Below are 24249 nucleotides of genomic sequence, written 5' to 3' on the forward strand. Positions count from 1 at the left end.
GGTGACATCACCATGCAGAAAATTGGTTAATCCAGACCTCTCTGCCAGTAACAGTTGGTTTCAGTTCCCTATCAGTCGGTCAACTTGGTAGAACTACTATGCGGAACTGGAGCGGTAGCACCCTTTCTTGAAGAACCTTAGAATCACTCATGACAAGGCCAATGAACACTGTGCCTCACCCGGAACCTTCCACAGGTCATGAACCACAGATGAATTCCTTCCGCTCTTCACCTTGAGCGGAGTAGAAAAATGTTAAGCATTCTTTCAAATAAACATGGGAATGCAAAACCTATCAGACTTTACTCCAACTCAACTGTTCCACTTAATGAGGGTGTGTTCATCCTTCTGCATGTTGTGTGTTGGTGAGTGGGTTTGTGCGTTTCCTGCTGAATATGTTAGTTAGACTTCTGCCTATTCAGCCTGGCTAACTGGCTGAGTATCATGGCTAACACAACCAAAACAAAGAACGCTAACACGCCGAGTTCGGGTACTAGACCATGCCCAAATAAATTAAAAGCTACTCAGGTTTTGTCGGCGCGGTGCATGCTCCGGCTGCCCCCACTCAGGTCAGCTTGTGTGCGGGATGAGTAATGTGTGCGTGTCAGTAACGGTGGCTTGCCCACGGCTGGCACTGGGCAATTCCACTCCTCTGTGGACTGCGGCAGGTACTGTAGTGGTTAAGTGTTGGGCCAGGGTCTTTCTGAAGGGCACATTGACACATTTTTCACCAAGTCAGATTGAGGATTTGAACCAGCAACCTTGCAGTTACTGATTGCTCATAAAGTCGCTCTGGATAAAAGTGTCTGCTAAATCTCCCTAAAAATAGGGAGGCGCAGAGGTGTCATAAAAGTTCATGGCTGTCAAAAGAGAAGCAGTAAAAGAAACACACAGAGACCTACAGTAACTTCACACACTCACCACAAAACATGTCATGAGTCAAGACAATAGCACATTGTGACGGCCCTGATTTTTTCTGAACCGTCTCAGTGTTTCTCCTTCCAATAGGGCGCTTTCCCTTTAATTCCCAATTAAATAGCCATCATCAGCTGCGCAAAAGTGGGGTTGTGATGGAGACGTGACTGAGGATGTGTTCAACCCTCAGTTCCCCGTTAAAAGCCAAGAGAGTTTCAGGATCTATTCCGTTTGTTTTGTTGCCGTTAAACGTGTGTTTTGTAGCTAGGCCACTCCAGGACTTTGAAATGCTTTTTACGAAGCCACTCCTTCAAAATAATAGTTGTTTTTTCTTTCCAATGTTTTAAGGGGAAGAGTGTGTTTGGGATCATTGTCATGCTGAAAGACCCAACCACGTTTCATCTTCAATGCACTTGCTGATGGAAGGAGGTTTTCACTCAAAATCTATGGATTTCACATTACTCGGCCAGGGCACAGCCCTGGGAGGGCATAGGCCCAAACACCCACTGGGGGCCAGGTCCAGCCAATCGGAATGTGTTGTTTTCCCCACAAACAAGCTTTATTACAGACAGAAAGAATCCTCAGCACCCCCCCACCCACCCACCTCAGACGATCCCGCAGGTGAAGAAGCTAGATGTGGAGGTCCTGGGCTGGGGTTGTCACACGTGGTCTGCTGTTGTGAGGCCGGTTGGACGTACTGCCAAATTAACATTCAATTCTCTGGCAACATCTCGGTTTCTGCTGTCAGAATGCCATTTGAACACTCCCTCAACTTGAGACATCTGTGGCATTATGTAACAAAACCGCACACTTTAGTGGCCTTTAATTGTCCCCAGCACACCTATGTGATGACAATACCGTTTAATCAGCTTCTGGAAAGGCACACCAGTCCAGGTGGATGGATTACCTTGGCAAAGGAGAAATGCTCACTAACAGCGATTTTAAACAGCTTTGTGCACAACATTTGAGAGAAATATTTTTTTGTGCTTATGGAACATTTCAGTGATCTTTTATTTCAGCTCTTGAGAAATGGTACCAGTCCTTTACATGGCGCGTTCAGTACATTTTCAATGTTCCGCAGAGTAGTGAACAGTCAAAATTACTGCTTTATGAGCCAACATTCAGGACTTGGCAAATGGGGAATAGAGATCAGTGTCTGAATATAAGTCTACCCTCGGTGGTTTATGACTAACCAACATGAGCTATATTGTACATGCTTTGGCTCCATCTTCAGGCTAAATGTAAGATAACCAAACCTGTATCTCACATATCGTATTACAGTAGGTTGGCACACTAAAATGCAGTAAGCCTCTATCAATAGCCAAAAGGAGAGGAATTATTAGAACAGGACCATTTTATGAACTCAAATAGACCTCTGAAGAGTCAACAGTTACCTAGGGCCTTGAATTCATTCTTGAGGAGCCAATCTGTCAATTGGATATTTAGGAGGGGGAAAATAACCATAAGTTCAATTGATTAAGGTGTTATTTATATACTACTACTACTACTGGACCAATCCATTGTTGTTCCAGACTAATCTGTACTCTGAGAAGTCAGGTACACACACGGAATAATTTCCTCTTCCTAATCCCATTTTTATAAAATGGCCAGAAAGCGTGGTTTGTGTGCAAGAGTTTCTGTTTCCTTCATTAGTCAATAATGGGGGATATAAAAAGGTACCAGAGAGGTGTGTGTTGCCCAATTCCATGCTGGGCAGTCAGCCTGTCTACAGGGCTGCCAGTGTTAGAGCTGTCAACCAGTTATCGCTCCAAAATGGACAGATCATTGATCTGTGTGCTACTACTAGCCACTGCTGTCCTGCTCTGCAATACTGCCCCAGTGATGAGTGTGTCTGGGGGGGGGCACAGTGCCATTCTGTGTGTCATGGTATGTTGTCAGGGCATATTAACCCAAAGAGGTGTGTACAGACAGAGGTAAAGGTTGCACTTCACTGATCCTATACAGGTGGTGGACACTGTACTGTGTATCCCTCCAGAACACAGGTCTAACATGTGTGTATAAAGAGCATGCAGGCCAAGGTGCCTATGGCTATTAGAGCACAAGGGTGTATGACACTAAATGACCTAAAGTTTTGTGTCCTGTTTGAGATTGGTATGAGGGAAGTGGCATATATAGTGATATACAGCAGATATTTTTGCTGACATTTTATATTTACGTCCCTTAGCAGAAACTATCCAGAGCAACTAGGGTTAATTGACAGATATTTCAGCTCGGGATTCGAAACAGCAACCTTTTGGTTATTGGTCCAACCACTAGGCTGTCTGCCGCCTGGTGGCTGACTAACTTATGGTAATACACTGATTGGACCTCATCATACTGGAACGGCATATGAGTTTTCTGAGCAATGCTCTGTACATACAGTAGAATAGGCCAACAACTTCTGTGGCCTTAATTAGGATAGTTAACCTGTAATAACTTCTGCAATGCATATCATAGATAACATGCAATATATGAAAGCTATGTAAACTGATTAGGTTTATTAGCCGTTTAAACGTACAGTACTAGATAAGGGAAAACATACTTAGAATATTAAACATTTGCACGTTTTTTTTTGTGTTTGAAGTTGAGATATCAGAAGCTATCGTCATCTTAGTATGTGTGTGCATGTATTACGGTCAGGAGTTGACCATCAGTGTGGGATGGAATGCTACACGTGCAGGAGTTGACCATCAGTGTGGGATGGAATGCTACACGTCCAGGAGTTGACCATCAGTGTGGGACGGAATGCTACACGTCCAGGAGTTGACCATCAGTGTGGGACGGAATGCTACACGTCCAGGAGTTGACCATCAGTGGGGGACGGAATGCTACACGTCCAGGAGTTGACCATCAGTGTGGGATGGAATGCTACACGTCCAGGAGTTGACCATCAGTGTGGGATGGAATGCTACACGTCCAGGAGTTGACCATCAGTGTGGGATGGAATGCTACACGTCCAGGAGTTGACCATCAGTGTGGGATGGAATGCTACACGTCCAGGAGTTGACCATCAGTGTGGGATGGAATGCTACACGTCCAGGAGTTGACCATCAGTGTGGGATGGAATGCTACACGTCCAGGAGTTGACCATCAGTGTGGGATGGAATGCTACACGTCCAGGAGTTGACCATCAGTGTGGGATGGAATGCTACACGTCCAGGAGTTGACCATCAGTGTGGGATGGAATGCTACACGTCCAGGAGTTGACCATCAGTGTGGGATGGAATGCTACACGTCCAGGAGTTGACCATCAGTGTGGGATGGAATGCTACACGTCCAGGAGTTGACCATCAGTGTGGGATGGAATGCTACACGTCCAGGAGTTGACCATCAGTGTGGGACGGAATGCTACACGTCCAGGAGTTGACCATCAGTGTGGGATGGAATGCTACACGTCCAGGAGTTGACCATCAGTGTGGGATGGAATGCTACACGTCCAGGAGTTGACCATCAGTGTAACATCACCACCTGTTCATGCTGGTGAACATCTGCACTTTGACCTTTTTGTCCTAACTACACTAGAAATTACACTCAAATCAGGGGGGTTGTCTTTCCACTCCATTTTACTTGGGAGCACAGGAACAGACACATTCCCTGTTATTCCTTGCCTAGGCTTACCTACAATTTTCTATCCTCGAAATCCAAAAGCTCAGACTTTACAAAACGGCACAGTTGTGAGTGAATGCATACAGTCTGTTACTTTCGTTCTCTAGGACCATGGTTGGTGTGTTGTCATGTCTGTATTTCTGACCTTGATGGCTGCGTTGTGTCTGGCATAGCAGCATAGATGTGCCAATACTTGGCACCAACTGATGGTGAAAAGTGTTACTATTTGTCTATATTGGTGGTCAGTTTGTAGTGTTTGATCTTTGTATACCAGGCCTTGTGTTGTGTGTATGGTTGGTTATGACTGTGTTATTGTGTGTGACTGTTCATTGATTGGTATTTTAGTTATATCAATGGCTGTGGTTTGTGGTCCAGAACAGGCACGGTGAGTCAGACGCTCAATGCCTGTTGATGGAGATTTGACATGCGGTGAAGGGTGTACCAGCAGGCTCCGTGGCACGAAGTGTCTCCCGACGGGACACCAATGGAATGATCTGGGCACCGGTTGCTAGTAGGTACGTATGCGGATGCACTACTGTTTGGTGTGTACATGTGAAATGTTGTTCATTACTAATATAAAATGTACATTCTACATTTTTAAACCAATTGCATTATTAAATGGGATTCTACTAATCTAGAATAAGTTTTCAAACTGTGACAGCACTCTCTCTCCTTCAGAATGACAGATGTGACAAGCACATCATTTGATCTCAGAGCAGGTCTTCCAGACAGGGGTGTACCGTGTTGAGTTTGACGCCGAAGCCTATTGGAAGTCTCAGGGAACCACGCATCAGAGACCTAGTACACAAATGTAGGTTATGTAGCATGATGTAATGCTCTAACTATAACCAGTTTTGTTTTACTATGGTGTCCCCTTTCCTCATTAAACACAGGTTGTACAACTGAATGGTTGTGTTAACATTTTGTGTAGAGAAATTCTGTCAAATCTTGTACATCAGTACCACTGGAGTGTAATAAGAAAGAGTGGACATTTGTAATAGAGGAATGTGGCTAGAGACTAGATTACATTTAGTACTACACTAGTCTTGTCCCCAGACCAGAAAATATCAACAGAAAAGACTCACCATGGAGTAGACAAACCATGTAAACATTTGGAACTAAAAAAAAGAGAAAATGATTAGTTGGGTAGAGGGAAAATAAAATGTGACAGTATAAATCGCATGAAAAGTGACTGAATTGCTCATGAACGCACACGGGCTTTGATTCAATAGCGGTTTCTTTGCTACTCTACAAATGTGTTTGTCCTCGGTGAAGAGGTCACAGACCTAGTTGGCTAAAGGTGATCTGCCTTCCTGAATGTTGGTCTGTGGGAGTGAGGTGAAAAAGCAGTACAAACTGTACAGGTGGTGTTCGCGGTCCGCGCGGAGGGATATCGTCACAACACCCTGGCCCTGTTGCGGAGTCCCTTCTCCTACACTACCACGGCTGTCGTGATAAACGCACACACACCTGACCAAGCTTAACAAATAAAGAGCAGGTAAACAACTGAGTGAGCCTTCCTTTGTTTAACGAACACTGCCACACACATTACTACGTAAAGTGGGACGATTGTCTGCACTGGCCAGTTAGGGGTGAGCGTCTCGGAGTAACACAAACTCCCGGGAAGAGAACGCACGTGGATGATTTAGCTCAGCTCCCTTCTTTCTATAGGCTGTGTAGGTTTACTAGTGATAAAAGTGGTTCATTGTAGGGAAGGTGAATCCATGGGTAGCATATTACCTGAAGCCTACAGGTACTGCATAATGTAGCATGTATTAGCCTGTAAGATGTCAGTTTCATTTGTGTAGGACTATGTATTACTTTTTCAGTGTCCTACTGACAAAATAAAAGTTGCTATAAAAAGCAGTGGCGAGTGATGCAGAAAAAAGACGTGAGGTTTCAGGTGTTTCCCAGAACATGGCAATGAATGTGTTTTATTAATATTTTGTTGACCAAAAAAAAAAAAAAAAAAAAAAAAACAGGTCCAACAGTTCAACTCTTGTCTTTTACTGGCTGTTATACCAAAGATTGTGGAAGATTGACAAGATGGCTAATCGCTCGGCTTCACCATGTAGAAAGTTGTCTGCGTTGTCAGAGGGGGGAACTCTAGCAAAATGAAATTGCTAAACTAGACACAAGAGGCGTATTAGTAGGCGCTACATTGAATTAAGCTAGTTTTTTGGGGCCAAATCAATATTTCTATAAATGCATCTTCCGAACAATTTAGTATAAACCCATAAAGTCGAATGGATATGCCTGACATTGAACGAGCAAATATATTATTTGTATACCAGATTTGACACTTCATTCCCATAGATTCAAAAGTCACTACTTCCTCTCTGTCATCATCCACTTCCTGATGGATGGTAGTAATGCAAGAGTCTGCACTCAGGCTCCAGCTATGACTCTGTTCTGACAGAGCAGAAAATAGTGAGAACCGGAGAGCTGAGGATCCAAGAGGATTGTACATGTCATGGTCCAAGCAGCCAGAGTAGAACAGGCCTCTGATTGGACAGCAGGAAAAAATTGAATACAGCCAATCATTGATACAATAGACAGACACTTGAGTAGGAATCCTTCTAGAAACCTACACAGCCTGTTGTCATGGAAACTTTGTGCCAGAGCTCCATTCTAGTTGGAAAATAAAAAAGCAAATACACTAACTTCAGTTTAAAAACTATCCAAACCTTTACTGTATCTTTCAACCAAGAATCCAAAGTGAAAACAGCTTGGAAAAAATAAAAAATAATAACTCAAGGCACAAATATGAATACTGCAAAAATGTCATACTATACATTACAAATTATGTAATGGTGAATATACTCATTAGAAAAATTGTATATCTATTTTTGGATATTCGTACAACCAACAGAGGCAGTAGGAGGGGAGAGTAGGGGGGGTCCCTTGCCCCCTCCCAATTGGGCTGGGGGGTGTAAACCAAACCACTAGCGACCGGGTGTAGCCAGCACACTGCCCAGCCGGCCCCTAAACTACCCTTCCTTCCATACCTCGCCCCCTACTCCTCTCAGAGGCAAATAACAATATGTACAACTCTGAGTTATGTCCCAAATGGCACCCTATTCTCTATATAGTCTACTACTTCTGACCAGAGCCAGTAGTGCATTATATAGGGAATAGGGTTCCATTTGGGACACAGGGAATAATGACCCTAGATAATCTTCAGTGATGGGTGCTCTCTCCAATTGATCTCTTTAATACTCGTCACACTGTTCCCTGAACAGATTGAAAGACAGACACTATGACAGGGAGAGAGAATATAAAGAAACGGAATCCCTTCCAGCGAGTGAGATGCCGGGATCCAGAAAAAGAAGCTACTGACTCAGAGTGCATCTCTCTGCTACAGTAACTCATAGTGCCCTCAAGTGGGGGGACAGCTTGGCTGCCCATAACTTCTACAGTGTATATAAAAACAATGACAGCAGTTAATCCTCTTATGCAAAAATCAGTTAGTGGGCAAAAGGCATAGCAAAAGAGAAACCCCCCAACCCAGTCCCGAACACTGACCTATACCCAGAGACATATACAGAGATATATAGGTAACTGCCTAAATAAAATAAACACTTGACTAAATGAGGGCTACAAAGTATAGAAAGCAAATGCTTCCATGCAGGTGTGGTTCCTGAGTTAATGAAGCAATTAACATCCCATCAATGTTAGGGTCATGTGTAAAAATGCCCAGTTGCCCATTATCAGACACTTGTAGAATCTATGCCAAGGCGCATTGAAGCTGTTCTGGCGGCCCAACGCCCTATTAAGACACTATGTTAGTGTTTCCTTTATTTCAGTCGTTACCTGTATGTTCTGTATATGGCTCTACTATCAACACTAGTCTATCTGGATGCTGAGACCCCATAGTGGAGCTCATGGGAGGAGAATTCATTTTAAAAAAGGGAAGGAAGGAAAGACAAGCAGAGATAAGAAGTGTAGAAGAAGAGGCAGGTGGAAGAATTAGGATGGGTAGGTATCAGAAGTGGAACTTTGGCACAGTTGACCACCTCCAACAGAATGTCTTATCACTACCGTGTTTAATTTGATTCCGTCTCACCTCACCCGATTGGTCAGAAATACACCATTGAAGTCTTATGTAACCGTAGCAAATGTCTGTTAACCAAAACAGACTTGAGCCTGGCACTTTGTTAGCCACTTCAGCTTTGGAGCGAAAATGACTGTAAACATCTTCAGGCCGCTCCTCCACAGCACTACAAGAGTGACGGGACAGAGAGAGCTAGGCTACGTTCCAGATTACCCTACTCCCAATATAGTGTACTACTGTGACCAGGACTCATAGGATTCCAGTCAAAAGTAGTGCACTATATAGGACTCAGGGTGCCATTTTGGATAAACCCCATGTTTGGAGCAGGACAGGAGGTTCCCAGTACTGTAATACTGTGATGGAGAAAACATGGGTAGTTTGAATAGAGCAGTTCTACTTGAGACATACATTTGATAAATCAACATCGCTAGCAAAACACCCAGACAATTTAACTATGAACTGTATGGGCAAAATATATGTAGAAGAGAAAAAACGCTAATAGGTACAAAGAAAGTAACTGCTAATCTTTGCAGTGCTCAAAACTTTAACAATTTAAAGTATTCATGGCCCAAATTTCAGTCTGTGCGATTCAAGAACAGGGTTAACTGTTAGCTTTAGCTGCTGTTCTTTCATTCTGGCCCCTAAATACCTCACAAGCCTATTAGGACCATATCACAGTTCACACAAACACACCAGCCCAAACCACAAGCTCATGCGCATGTTCCACTTACCTAACACACGAGACGAGACGTACATGAGCCACAGACACGTCTGAAACATAATCCTGTGCCAAACACGCTATTCGCACTGTATACACTCCTCCTCCATAATAGCAAACTACACACACCAGAGGAAGATATAACGACATCTCAGCTTACCATTTAGCAGCAGCAGTCCTTAGCGCTGGTCCAGGGTGTTACGTGTGGCTTGCTGTTGAAGGCTCAGCATCAGAAAACTACACATAACACCCTGGACCAGAGCTACGACAGTCCTTTGAACCCTGGCCTGCATCTGTCTTTCTGTACAGGAACACACTCCATAACGTCAGTTAGTCTATTTTCGAACTGTGCGCCTCGAGAAACAAAACACTAAAAAGACAAACTGAAAAAGTAAACATCTTGAAATAATAAAATAAATTATGCTTAAAAAAAACCCACCTAGTAACAAAATAAATCAAGGCATGCAAAAGATAGGTTGACTAAGAGACCTTTTCATTTTAAAGCCAAATGTCCATCTATTGTTACATCTTCCCAGTGAAATGGAAGAACCACTCACTCTGTTAAGTCCTTTACGTCCTCAGGAAGAAGAAGGTAGCTGCCAAAACAAAATCCAAATCCACTGGAATAACTTAACAGGAGCGTTTAAAAAAGGCCAAATATGTACATACGTGTTCTGTGCTCAAGCTTTTCAGTGGCCAGTATTTACACGTGTTCTGTGCATCATGCGTGTCGGCAGTGCAGCAAAGAAACAGCAAAACGCTCATCGTGTGAAACACAGAGAAGTGATCTAAAACATCTGTTAAAAAAGGGGAAAAAATAAATACTAAGAAAATAGATCATATCAGAAAATGTACATCACAATAAACACAAGTCGCCCCCCGCTAAGCTCCTCTATTTCCTCCTCTTTAAGGAATATGTTTTGAATACATGTTTCATCTTTTAAAAAATGACCATGTGTAAAAAAAAAAAAAATGATATAACATGAAGACAAAAATGTCTGTTGGCTCGTAAGGTGATACTGAGACGTTAGAAGTTAAAGCTGTGCTGAGAGATAAGGTCAGAGTCCCAAATGGAGTCCCAAATGGCACCCTATTCCCTATATAGTGCCCTACTTTTGACCAGAGCCCTAAGGCTTTAATCTAGTTACATATAGCAGTATTATTTTTTTACGATATCAATACCTGATTCTACGAATCGATTTGTAAAAGAAAGAAATATAACTTCTTCCCTCTGTCGTAACTGTAGCTAGCGCTAGTCGGCTGTACCTGTGCCAAACCTATTGGATGAAAAATACCATAGCTTGTTCGCCATCTTTTTAAATAGGGATCCAAAAGGTTTTTTAGCACTTTCATTTCCCTGACCGATCAAAACTAGTCTTCTCACGCTCTCTCGTCTCTCTGCAGCAGACATAGACTGAGTGTACAAATCATTAGGAACACCTGCTCATTCCATGACAGAATGAGCAGGTGAAAGCTACGATCCCTTATTGATTTCACTTGTTAAATCCACTTCAAAATCCGTGTTGATGAAGGGAGGAGACATTAAAGAAGGATATTTTAGATCTTAAGGCAACTGAGACATGTATTGTGCGGGCCATTCAGAGGGTGGATGGGCAAGACAAAAGATTGAAGTGCCTTTGAACGGGGTCTGGTAGTAGGTGCCAGGCGTACCGGTTTGAGTATGTCACTGCAACACTGCTGGGTTTTTCCCACTCTCAACAGTTACCCATGTGTATCAAGAATGGTCCACCACCTAAAAAAATATCCAGCCAACTTGACAACTGTGGACAGCATTGAGTCAACATGGGGTGGCATCGCTGTGGACAGCTTGAGACACCTTGTAAGAGTCCATGCCCGCAACGAATTGAGGCTTTTCTGATGACAAAAAGGGGGTGCAACTCAATATTAGGAAGGTGGTCCTAATGTTTTGTAAACTCAGTATATAGTGAGCAATATATTTTGAATATCAAATGGCAATTTAAAAAAATCAAATAAAAAAATAAACTGAAAAAAATTGCAGTACCGAATAGGAACACATATCGGCACCTAAGTATCGTGACCATATCATACTGTGGGGGGTCCTTGGCAATTCCAGCCTTGTAGGGAATAGGGTACCATTTGAGAGGCAGCCAGAGAGCCGCGGTTCTGAGGCGGAGCCTGACACTAAGGCGTTGCAGTAAACATCAGATGTGGGGAAAAAAACGAATGCTGTCCTTCCCTCCTCATACTGTATTGTGAAGTAGCTCAGTAGCTAAAGCCGGCATGAACACACTGACATGCAGTGACACACAAACACAAAATGTCAGACACACATCCTTGCAAGCACACACACACACACAATCACAGAAACATACACAATCAATTGTTCGATTAAACAGACCCTATATGCCCCTTCCTCTCATGTTTTTTGTTGTTTTTTTGAGTAAAGTTTCTTGGCAGCGTTACATGGTGTGCCTCCGACTCCCAACCCCAGCCCCTCTTTGCCCAGCTTTGGGGTACTGTTTGATGCTTGAGGGAGTGTGAAGGGTTTAAGGGGTCAGGTGGGAGTCAGAGTTCAGTAGTCTGCGATGGGTGCCAGATCAGGGTGCAGGTCCACGGTGATGTTCTTATACAGGGAGCTCAGGGAGATCTCAGGGGTGTAGTTAAGGTTGTTCAGGCCATCCAGGTGCTGCCTTTCTTTGGAGTACCTCAGCAGCTTGTACCTGCAGAGAGAGGAAAGGAAAGAGGATTAGCTAGCAGTTCGCATTCATACCAGCAGTCACAGCTCAAAATGCCCTGATCAAAAGTAGGTCACTGTGTAGGAAATGGGGTGCCATTTCAGGTACAGTCACAGGGAGGATGAGCTAGCAGTTGGCATTTATACCTGGAGTCACAGTGGGAGGAGATGAAAGGGGATTAGCCTAGTTAGCGGTTAGCATTGACAGTAATGAATCCAATTATACACACCACCACAGGGATCCTTAGTTAGCGCTAATGACATTCGGGAGATCCATAGTTAGCATTTGCATAATGAAACCAGGAGGATCCTTTAGTTAGTGTAAGCTGATTCATTAGCGTTAAAAGCTGTCTGGAGGAGCTTGTGCTCTAGTTGCAGATGGAAAACCTTTACCCAAAGAGAGAAACTCTTCTGCCCCCTCTCCTCCTCCCTGCATCTGATCTCTGAACATAGCCCTTCAGTGCAGAGTTACGATGAGGACTGTAATGCGGATGAGACCGGGTTGACTTGTGTTAAAAAGGGACTGTCAACACGGCGAAAGGGACTTGGCCAACGAATGGGGAGTTAACAACTCAATGCTGGCACAGAAAACACCCACGCACATACAGTAGCACAAACCACTGACACTTGGACTGGAAGGTAAGCAACTCTTATTCTATCAATCATAGCTCTGTGGTTGCACCAACGCTAGAGTGAACAGAGAATTGTGTTTAAATAAATATTTTTAAAATAAAATATATTCCAGTACCTGGGATACGTCCCAAATGACATTCATTCCGTATATAGACCACTGCTTTAAGTACATAAAATGTATTTAAATGTTCCTTCCTGTCCGGGGGTGTCCTCGGATGGGGCCACAGTGTCTCCTGACCCCTCCCGTCTCAGCCTCCAGTATTTATGCTGCAGTAGTTTATGTGTCGGGGGGCTAGGGTCAGTTTGTTATATCTGGAGTACTTCTCCTGTCTTATCCGGTGTCCTGTGTGAATTTAAGTATCCTCTCTCTAATTCTTTCTTTCTCTCTCTCGGAGGACCTGAGCTCTAGGACCATGCCTCAGGACTACCTGGCATGATGACTCCCTGCTGGCCCCAGTCCACCTGGCCGTACTGCTGCTCCAGTTTCAACTGTTCTGCCTGCGGCTATAGAACCCTGACCTGTTCACCGGATGTGCTACCTGCCCCAGACCTGTTTTCAACTCTCTAGAGACAGCAGGAGCGGTAGAGATACTCCTAATGATCGGCTATGAAAAGCTGACTTGCTGCACCCTCGACAATTACTGTGATTAGACCATGCTGAACATTGAACATCTTGGCCATGTTCTGTTATAATCTCCACCCAGCACAGCCGGAAGAGGACTGGCCACCCCTCATAGCCTGGTTCCTCTCTAGATTTTGGCCTTTCTAGGGAGTTTTTCCTAGCCACTGTGCTTCTACACCTGCATTGCTTGCAGTTTGGGGTTTTAGGCTGGGTTTCTGTACAGCACTTTGAGATATCAGCTATATAAATACATTTGACTTGATAAATGTGAAGTAAAACATGAGAAAGTGCAGATGGCTGGATACAGCGAAAAGTTAAAGGTACTGAAATAAAATAGAAATTAAGTTATTTACTCCTGCCCGCAAAGGTGCAATTCAATCGATTGCTGCCCGCATCTGCTCGCCCGTCCAGCATCACTACTCTGGACGGCTCTGACTACGTGGACAACTACAAATACCTGGGTGTCTGGTTAGACTAAACTCTCCTTCCAGACTCACATTAAGCATCTCCAATCCAAAATTAAATCTAGAATCGGCTACTTATATCGCAACAAAGCATCCTTCACTCATGCTGCCAAACATACCCTCGTAAAACTGACCATCCTACCGATCCTCGACTTCGGTGATGTCATCTATAAAATAGCCTCCAACACTCTACTCAACAAACGGCATGCAGTCTATCACAGTGCCATCGGTTTTGTCACCAAAGTCCCATACACTACCCACCATTGCGACCTGTACACTCTCGTTGGTTGGCCCTCGCTTCATACTCGTCGCCACTGGCTACAGGTCATCTACAAGTCTCTGCTAGGTAAAGCCCCGCCTTATCTCAGCTCACTGGTCACCATAGCAGCACCCACTCATACCTACTGGAGCGCGTGCTACATCTCACTGGTCATCCCCAAAGCCAATTCCTCCTTTGGTCGTCTTTCCTTCCAGTTCTCTGCTGCCAATGACTGGAACGAACTGCAGAAATCTCTGAAGCTGGAGACTCACATCTCCCTCACTAGCTTTAAGCACCAGCTGTCAGAGCAGCTTACAGATCACTGACCCTGTACATAGCCCATCTGTAAACAGCCCATCTATCTCATCCCCAAACTGGTATTTATATATTTATCTTGCTCCTTTGCACCCCAGTATCTCTACCTGCACATTCATCTTCTGCCGATCTACCATTCCAGTGTTTAATTGCTATATTGTAATTACTTCGCCACCACGACCTATTCATTGCCTTAACTCCCTTATCTTACCTCATTTGCACTCACTGTATATAGAGACTTTTGTTTTCTTTTGTTCTACTGTATTATTGACCGTTTGTTTGTTTTACTCCATGTGTAACTCTGTTGTTGTTTGTGTCGAATTGCTACGCTTTATCTTGGCCAGGTCGCAGTTGCAAATGAGAACTTGTTCTCAACTGGCCTACCTGGTTAAATAAAATGTAAAAAAAGGGAGATAGATGAGGAACAGCTGCACTCAAGTAGTAGGATTAACAGCGATCTCTACCTTGAGATTTTTACAGCAAGGGACTGTTTTAGGTACACTATATATACAAAAGTATGTGGACACCCCTTCAAATTAGTGGATTTGGCTATTTCAGCCACACCTGTTGCTCACAGGAGTATAAAAATCAAACAGACAGCCATGCAATCTCCATACAGTGCCTTTACCTCCCTTATCTCACCTCAATCTCCATAGACAGTGCCTTTACCTCTCTTATCTCACCTCAATCTCCATAGACAGTGCCTTTACCTCCCTTATCTCACCTCATTTGCTAGACATTGTATATTACTTATTTCTCACCGTCATGTTTGTTTATTCCATGTGTACACTCTGTTGTTACCTCCCTTATCTCACTGCTTTCTTTATCTCCAGAATTGTAAATGAGAACTTGTTCTCAACTTGCCTACCTGGTTAAATCTGAAATAAAAATTTGCTCAAACATTGGCCTTACTGAAGAGCTCAGTGACTTTCAACTCGGCATATAGGATTTTCCAACAAGTCAGTTATTTTTCTGCCCTGCTAGAACTGCCCCGTTCAACTAAGTGCTGTTATTGTACAGTGTCTAGGAGAACGGCTCAGCTTTGGTAGGCCCTCAAGCTCCAGAACGGGACCGCAGAGTGTTGAAATCCCGACCTCACTAATGCTCCTGGCTGAATGGAAGAACTTGTTCTCAAGCAATGGCCAACCTGGTTAAATAATTAGGTATTTCTCGGAAAGCCTTCCCAGAAGAGTACCTGTTTAAAGCAATGTTGAAATAGCGGAAAAAAATAGGCTGAATAGACAAACATTGGCCTTCCCAGAAGAGCTCAGTGACAATGTTCAACATCGGCGGAAAGCCTTCCCAGAAGAGTAGGATGCCAGCAATGTTCCAACAAGTCAGTTATTCAAATTTCTGCCCAATGTTCCAACAACTGCGGAAAGCCTTCCCAGACTAAGTGCTGTTATTGTACAGTGGAAACATCTAGCGGCAAAAGCCTTCCCAGAAGAGCGGAGGCTGTTATAGCAGCAATGTTCCAACATCAGCGGAGCCTTCCCAGAAGAGTGAAAGGCTGTTATAGCAGCAATGTTAATCTGCCTTCCCAGAAGAGCGGAGGCTGTTATAGCAGCAATGCTCCATGGCTAGCGGAATGGAAGAAGAGGCTGTTATAGCAGCAATGTTCCAACATCTAGCGGAAAGCCTTCCCAGAAGAGTGGAGGCTGTTATAGCAGCAATGGGGGGCAAAACTGTGGCCCCAATCAGGCTCCCGAGGGCTGGAATTTCCCACCCCTAATTGAACATCTTATTCCAAAATCATGGGCATTAATATGGAGTTGGCCAGCCCTCGGGAGCCTGATTGGGGCCACAGTTTTGCCCCAGCCCCCAGCTAACAAACCTGACTCCAATAATCACCTAATCATGATCTTCAGTTTAGAATGTAATTTGATTAAATCAGCTGTTTGCTAGGGACGGAGAAAAAGTCTGACACCAATCAGGCCCCTGAGAACTGGAGTTTCCACCCCTGCAAGGTGTCCACATACAGTTGGTCATGTAGTGTATTTTCATGAATAACACATAAAACGAGGACTTCCTGGAGCAACGCTGTATTGAGAGCTAAGCTAATGTGATGTTTGAGGTTAAGTTAGGTAAACATTCTTTGACATGGTTACGGCGCCTGCTATGGACTGCTAGCATGCATGTACTGACCTGCCCAGGAACTGCACCTCTCCCCGGTGGTGGTGTGGGATGGACTTGTATTTACCCATTTCTCCCTCCGGCCTTGTGATGTTCAGACCAGCATAATGTACTCTGAGAGAGAGAGGGACAAACAAAGCCTTTCATTAAGTTACCCAATCAGATAACAGATTTGTCTCTCTCAAAACACACACACACACACACACACTAACTGACCTGTTCCAGAGGTCGTCGTCCTCTCCTCCCCAGCCCCAGAACGCATTGGGAAAGCCATTAATCTTGCGGAACTGTTCCACTGTGAGTCCACTCACGCCCCCAAAGAACTCACTATATGGTAGTCTGTGGACAACACACACAGCGTTACACACACACCTGTAACACGGACAGAGGGACAGACACAGACAACATAGCCTAGCTTTGCCTGGGGAAAGACTGAGTTTTCAACAAAACGACAAAGGGAAAAAAGAAAAAAGGAGACCTTACCAGTCAGTATCACAGGAAAGCAAACAGGTAACAAAGAATGAGTTTGGCTGTGATACAACACACAGACACACAATTATGTTTTCAGACAATTTACCATTCAGTCTGCAAATTCAGAAGGGACACACATAGGCAGACTGGAAACTCTGTTCATAAATTAAGCCTTAGTCCGGGACCAGTGTTTCCCCTGTATTCATTTCGCAGCAGCGCACCACCACTGCTAAATTGTTCCCGCAAGACCAAAAAATTAAAAATTATTATAATTTTTAGAAATACATTTTCGGGATTGTAAAAACGCTTTAAGTGTAAACTTAAATGACTAAAGTATGTAGAATCTTTTTATTATTATATAATCGAGGATTACTGATGGTGCGTGCAGGGTACATGTCCAGCGGTCCCAATTTATAAAAAAAATATAAAAAAAATGTGTAAGAACAAACCAACCATGACAACAAAAAAAAATAATTCTCTAAGCTACATTGAGAAACATATAGAATTGTAGGAAATTAGCTGGAAAACAGCATTTTGCCAATTCCGGACTGATTTAAGCCGTGACTTACAGGTACATGTACTTGTCCAGTTTGGCTGCGAAGTGGCGAGGCATCTGACCACAGCCGTAGTAGTTACGGTCGTTCTCTGGGATGTGGTCGACATCGTGGAACACCAGACAGTCCCAGTCCAGATCCTTCATGGCTTCCAGGAAACCCACATTAAACAACATGGCCCTATTGAAGGGCTGGGTACCAGACTGATGGAGGGAGAAAGAAGAGTTAGACTAACCCTAACCCTTGTTAAACAACATGGCCCTATTGAAGGGCTGGGTACCAGACTGATGGAGGGAGAAAGAAGAGTTAGACTAACCCTAACCCTTGTTAAACAACATGGCCCTATTGAAGGGCTGGGTACCAGACTGATGGAGGGAGAAAGAAGAGTTAGACTAACCCAAGTTAAACAACATTGCTCTGTTGAAACAGACTGATGGAGGGAGAAAGAAGAGTTAGACTAACCCTAACCCTTGTTAAACAACATTGCTCTGTTGAATGGCTGGGTACCAGACTGATGGAGGGAGAAAGAAGAGTTAGACTAACCCTAACCCTTGTTAAACAACATTGCTCTGTTGAATGGCTGGGTACCAGACTGATGGAGGGAGAAAGAAGAGTTAGACTAACCCTAACCCAAGTTAAACAACATTGCTCTGTTGAATGGCTGGGTACCAGACTGATGGAGGGAGAAAGAAGAGTTAGACTAACCAAGTTAAACAACATTGCTCTGTTGAATGGCTGGGTACCAGACTGATGGAGGGAGAAAGAAGAGTTAGACTAACCCTAACCCTTGTTAAACAACATTGCTCTGTTGAATGGCTGGGTACCAGACTGATGGAGGGAGAAAGAAGAGTTAGACTAACCCTAACCCAAGTTAAACAACATTGCTCTGTTGAATGGCTGGGTACCAGACTGATCGAGGGAGAAAGAAGAGTTAGACTAACCCTAACCCTTGTTAAACAACATGGCCCTATTGAAGGGCTGGGTACCAGACTGATGGAGGGAGAAAGAAGAGTTAGACTAACCCTAACCCTTGTTAAACAACATTGCTCTGTTGAATGGCTGGGTACCAGACTGATGGAGGGAGAAAGAAGAGTTAGACTAACCCTAACCCTTGTTAAACAACATTGCTCTGTTGAATGGCTGGGTACCAGACTGATGGAGGGAGAAAGAAGAGTTAGACTAACCCTAACCCTTGTTAAACAACATTGCTCTGTTGAATGGCTGGGTACCAGACTGATGGAGGGAGAAAGAAGAGTTAGACTAACCCAAGTTAAACAACATGGCCCTATTGAAGGGCTGGGTACCAGACTGATGGAGGGAGAAAGAAGAGTTAGACTAACCCACATTAAACAACATTGCTCTGTTGAAGGGCTGGGTACCAGACTGATGGAGGGAGAAAGAAGAGTTAGCCTAACCCTAGTTAAACAACATTGCTCTGTTGAATGGCTGGGTACCAGACTGATGGAGGGAGAAAGAAGAGTTAGACTAACCTAACCCTTGTTAAACAACATTGCTCTGTTGAATGGCTGGGTACCAGACTGATGGAGGGAGAAAGAAGAGTTAGACTAACCCAAGTTAAACAACATTGCTCTGTTGAATGGCTGGGTACCAGACTGATGGAGGGAGAAAGAAGAGTTAGACTAACCCACATTAAACAACATTGCTCTGTTGAATGGCTGGGTACCAGACTGATGGAGGGAGAAAGAAGAGTTAGACTAACCCTAACCCTTGTTAAACAACATTGCTCTGTTGAATGGCTGGGTACCAGACTGATGGAGGGAGAAAGAAGAGTTAGACTAACCCAAGTTAAACAACATGGCCCTATTGAAGGGCTGGGTACCAGACTGATGGAGGGAGAAAGAAGAGTTAGACTAACCCTAACCCTTGTTAAACAACATTGCTCTGTTGAATGGCTGGGTACCAGACTGATGGAGGGAGAAAGAAGAGTTAGACTAACCCTAACCCTTGTTAAACAACATTACTCTGTTGAATGGCTGGGTACCAGACTGATGGAGGGAGAAAGAAGAGTTAGACTAACCCAAGTTAAACAACATTGCTCTGTTGAATGGCTGGGTACCAGACTGATGGAGGGAGAAAGAAGAGTTAGACTAACCCAAGTTAAACAACATTGCTCTATTGAATGGCTGGGTACCAGACTGATGGAGGGAGAAAGAAGAGTTAGACTAACCCACATTAAACAACATTGCTCTGTTGAAGGGCTGGGTACCAGACTGATGGAGGGAGAAAGAAGAGTTAGCCTAACCCTTGTTAAACAACATGGCCCTATTGAAGGGCTGGTCCAGTGTTGCATTTCGTCAACAAAAATAGTGACAGAAATATGTGTCAAACACCTATTTATCAGTGGCAATTGACAAGACTATAAAACAGACTAAAGAGACCCAGAAAAAAAAAGACTAAACAAAAATGATTTTTCACTTTGCTTGAGGATAATGAGACAAGACTAAAGTATGTCTGTGACTAAAATCTGACTAGTTAGTGAGAGTTTTTGGAGAGCTGTTCAGTGTCCTTTGTTTGGTCCAATCAAAAGCATGCATGACATAAGCAGAATTGTAAGGCTTCCTTATCGCAATGTGGTAGAAAATAAATACCATGCCCAGGTCATTCATGAGTCACCTCTCTGCCCAGCAACCATTCTCCAATCTGGCAGCAACAAATCATTGATGCAAATAAGGCCCAGGCCGTGGCTACTCTTCCGATGGTATAAGCTCCCGGTAGAAAAAGGGTCAATGTCTGCGAGTCACTTGACTTATGTCGATTCAAACGAGAGATCGATAATCCTAGCTAATTATCTTGCTGCAACCTATCAGACCACTACTTATGACAGAACTTTAATTAGAATATAGCTACAGTATGTCAAGGGGCAGGGCTCCACACCGCAACCATTGTCACATTTAGCAACCCTTTGACTTAGCTGTGCGAATTACATCTTTTGTTGACCGCTTCAGTGCGAGCTAAAAATTCATTACAATGGTCATCTCACACAAAAAAAAAGTGTCTGTCTGGTGTACCAAGAAAGCCATTGGTCAACCACAGAACGTGCAGAATGATGCAGCATGGGTACTGACCTAGACTAGACAGAGAGCAGCACACATTACACCGGTTTTAAGGTCTCTAAACTGGCTGCCTGTGCGTTTTAGAATTAAGTTTAAGATTTTTCTATTGGTTTTTAAATCAATCCATGATTGTGCACCCAAATGCAGGTCAGACATGCTTTTAATTTATGTACCCAGCAGGTCCCTCGGGTCCTCTGCCAGTGGCCTTTTAACTATTCCAAAGCCTAGGACCAAGAGGCATGGAGAGGCAGCCTTTAGTTATTATGCCCACACAGCCTCTGGAACAGACTGCCAGAGAACCTGAGGGGGCCGAAACTGTGGACATAATTAAAATAAATATTTTCCTGAGGGTGCTTCTTCATACAGAATCATGTAGTAATCAAAAAGTGTTAAACATATCAGAATATATTTTACATTCTTCAGATTCCTCCCTTTGCCAAGAGTGTTAAGGCATTCTCTCAATCAGCTTCATGAGGAATGCTTTTCCCACAGTCTTGAAGGAGTACCCACATATGCTGAGCACTTGTTGGCTGCTTGTCCTTCACTCTGCAGTCCAACTCATCCCAAACAATCTCAATTGGGTTGATGTCAGGTGATTGGAGGCCAATTAATCTGATAAAATAGCCCTGACACAGTCTGGCAGTGTGTTGGGTCATTGTCCTGTTGAAAAACAAATGAAAGTGCAGCTAAGCACAAACCAGATGGGATGGCATATTGCTGCAGAATGCCGTGTTAACCATGCTGGTTAAGTGTGCCTTGAATTCTAAATAAATCACTGAGTGTCACCAGCAAAGCACCCCACACCATCACACCTCCTCCTCCATGCTTCACGGTGGGAACCACACATGCGGAGATCATCTGTTCACCTACTCTGCGTTTCACAATGGCGTTTGGAACCAAAAATGACACATTTGGACTCAGACCAAAGGACAGATTTCCACTGGTTTAACGTCTATTGTTCGTGTTTCTTGGCCGAAGCAAGTATTTTCTTATCGGTGTCCTTTAGAAGTGGTTTCTTTGCAGCAATTCGACCATGAAGGCCTGATTCACGCAGCCTTCTTTGAACAGTTGATGTTGAGATGCGTCTGTTACTTCAACTCCGTGAAGCATGTATTTGGGCTGCAATCTGAGGTGCCGTTAACTCAAATGAACTTATCCTCTGCAGCAGAGGTAAGTCATGAGAGCCATTTTCATCATAGCGCTTGATGTTTTTTCTTGACATTTTCTGCATTGACTGACCTTCATGTCTTAAAGTAACGATGCAGCGGTTCTTACCATGATATGGACTTTTTACCAAATAGAGCTAGCTTCTGTATACCACCCCTACAAAGGAACCTTTAACAAGGCACACCTGTAATTTAAATGCATTCCAGTTGACTACCCTGTGGAGATGGTTGAGAGAATGCCAAGAGTGTGCAAAGCCGTCATGGCAAATGGTGGCTATGTGAAGAATCTCAAATATAAAATATATTTTGATTTGTTTAACACTTTGGTTACTACATGATTCCATACGTGTTATTTCATAGTTTTGATGTCTTCACTAGTATTCTGCGATGTAGAAAATGGTAAAAAAATAAAGAAAAACTCTGGAATGAGAAATGAGTAGGTGTGTCCAGACTTTTGACTGGTACTGTATATATAGTGTGTGACACCATGGGGAAAAACATTTCTGAAACCAAATCATAGGCTAATGCCACCAACTGAAAAAGGTAGTGGAACCAGTGACACGGGGAATATCTGGAGAATTGTCAAGGGGTGTGATTTTAAAGCTGCTGCGGAGTAATGTGTTCTTCTTCCAATTTGGCTTTTGGGAAGACAATCACGCGATAGGATGTTATGCCCGAAAAATATATGTTGGTAGGGCAACGCTATGTATGTTTGTGCACATCGAAGTCCGTGATTTATGTTAACTATAAGTTAATGAGGCAATAAAAATGTGATGACTAAAAATGTGACTAATAATAAGGCATTTCGTTTACTTAAAATTTTGTAACTAGACAAAAGATTCTAACAAAAAAAAAACAAAAAAAGTGCCAAAATGAACACTGACTGGGTCCCAAACTGATGGGGGGTCGAAGAAAGCGCAATGTGTCTACAGCTCATCTTCATCATAGATTCTACATTTCTCACCAGTGGGTGGCAGAGTTGACAAAGTAGTGAGGCCGAATAGGATGAAGGGAGACTAAATGTGTGCAATAATAGCAGAACTTGTTTAAAAGCGGTGTTACCTGCTCGATGACGTAATATGCAAACTGCAGCCTCTGTCTCTGCAGCATGGGGGTGAGGTGCTGGAACAGGATAGGAAGGTGCTCGTAGCGGTTACGGAACGGGATCAGGATGGCCACCTACACAGGGAGCAGGACCGTCAGACACACAGCATTTAGGGAGCAGACAGACCACAAGTAGAAAATCAAATGCTTCTCATAGAGAAAAGAAATGCTTCTCATACAAATACGGCTTACAGTTCAATTTCATTTTCTAATAGAGGAGAATAAAAGTAGTAAAACAACTGAACCGCACACATATCTCCTCAGTCATACATGTCAACAGTCATTACCTTCCAGCGTGGTTTACAGTCCTTGGGTCTCCAGTGTCCTCCAAAGTGAACATCCAGATACTTGGAGAACTTGAGATCAATCTCCTCCATAGGGATCTGAGTCATGTTGACGTCCATAGGACCCTCTGAGAACGTACACATAAACCTTCAGTAAACACACACTGTGGGGTTTTAGTCAGTCCATCCAGGATGCATTGCTTTCAAAAGAAAATAGTTGCAGGCAAAAATGTTGGATTTTTCTGCAGCATTTCTGACATTTTGCATTGTCTGTTTTTCAATGTTTTTTGACCAATTTGCCACAAAAATGCACTTAAGTAGAAAAATATTTTTTACATGTGGCTTGATTGAACCATTTTATGAGGTAAAAGTGTGATGAATAGTTAATTAATTCATATTTTTCTATTGCAGTGATTTGACAGTTTAATGTGGAAATATACATTTGATTTAACTGTTTTATATAGAAACAAGTGCAGTGATGGTAATTGAGTAATATTGGGGAATTGTTGATTTTGCCCCCAAAAAGTTGAGCATGGAGTCAAAAAATCCTGGAGGGACTGTTTAAATAAACATTTTTCCACATCAATCAACACACAATACCCCATAACAACAAAGCTAAAACCAGGTTTTTAGAAATATAAGCAAATGTATTAACAATAAAAACAGAAATACCATATTTACATAAGTATTCAGACCCTTTGTTATGAGACTCGAAATTGAGCGCCGGTGCTTCCTGTTTCCATTGATCATCTTTGAGATGTTTCTACAACTTCATTGGAGTCCACCTGTGGTACATTCAATTGATTGGACATGATTTGGAAAGGCACACACCTGTCTATAAGGTCCCACAGTTGACAACCAAGCCATGAGGTAGAAGGAATTGTCAATAGAGCACAGGGACAGGATTGTGTCGAGGCACAGATCTGGGGAAGGATACCAAAAAAAATATGTCTGCAGCATTGAAGGTCCCTGGTTGGGGTCACCTTGGGGTCATGATAGGGGCTGCACCAAATGATTGATGTATTATAATTGATTATGCTTATGTTGTATTACTAGAAGGGGATGGGCTATAAGACCCTTCACCACTACATGTATAGGGTCCTGGACCACAGATTGAATTACGTAAAGATATTGTCTGACTGCTGATTTCACCATTAAGCCAAT

At 43.3% G+C, this 24249-nt stretch overlaps 1 protein-coding gene across 18 annotated transcripts in view; it reads right to left on the reverse strand.

Moving 5' to 3' along the window:
- Positions 1-9916: 9916 nt before the first annotated feature.
- The window catches only part of LOC118358814 (beta-1,4-galactosyltransferase 6-like), a 41259-nt gene continuing 26926 nt past the window's right edge, over positions 9917-24249 (reverse strand). For 2 of the 18 annotated variants that reach the window (XM_052480005.1, XM_035736734.2), the window contains 6 exons: positions 23089-23213; positions 22760-22876; positions 17473-17660; positions 16649-16771; positions 16445-16546; positions 9917-11992 (listed from right to left, as the gene is read on the reverse strand). In XM_052480005.1, the coding sequence (XP_052335965.1) occupies positions 11845-11992; positions 16445-16546; positions 16649-16771; positions 17473-17660; positions 22760-22876; positions 23089-23213 (803 nt within the window). In that variant the 3' untranslated portion in view covers positions 9917-11844. Of the gene's footprint in view, positions 11993-16444; positions 16547-16648; positions 16772-17472; positions 17661-17930; positions 17969-18011; positions 18050-18092; positions 18131-18166; positions 18205-18247; positions 18286-18328; positions 18367-18490; positions 18529-18571; positions 18610-18652; positions 18691-18877; positions 18916-18957; positions 18996-19032; positions 19071-19099; positions 19146-19188; positions 19227-19344; positions 19383-19500; positions 19539-22759; positions 22877-23088; positions 23214-24249 lie in introns of all 18 variants that reach the window. The other 16 variants (XM_052480002.1, XM_052479998.1, XM_052479991.1 and 13 more) reach the window with 16 other exon arrangements.

Source organism: Oncorhynchus keta, chromosome 26 (assembly GCF_023373465.1).
Source record: "Oncorhynchus keta strain PuntledgeMale-10-30-2019 chromosome 26, Oket_V2, whole genome shotgun sequence".
Classification (NCBI taxonomy): domain Eukaryota; kingdom Metazoa; phylum Chordata; class Actinopteri; order Salmoniformes; family Salmonidae; genus Oncorhynchus; species Oncorhynchus keta.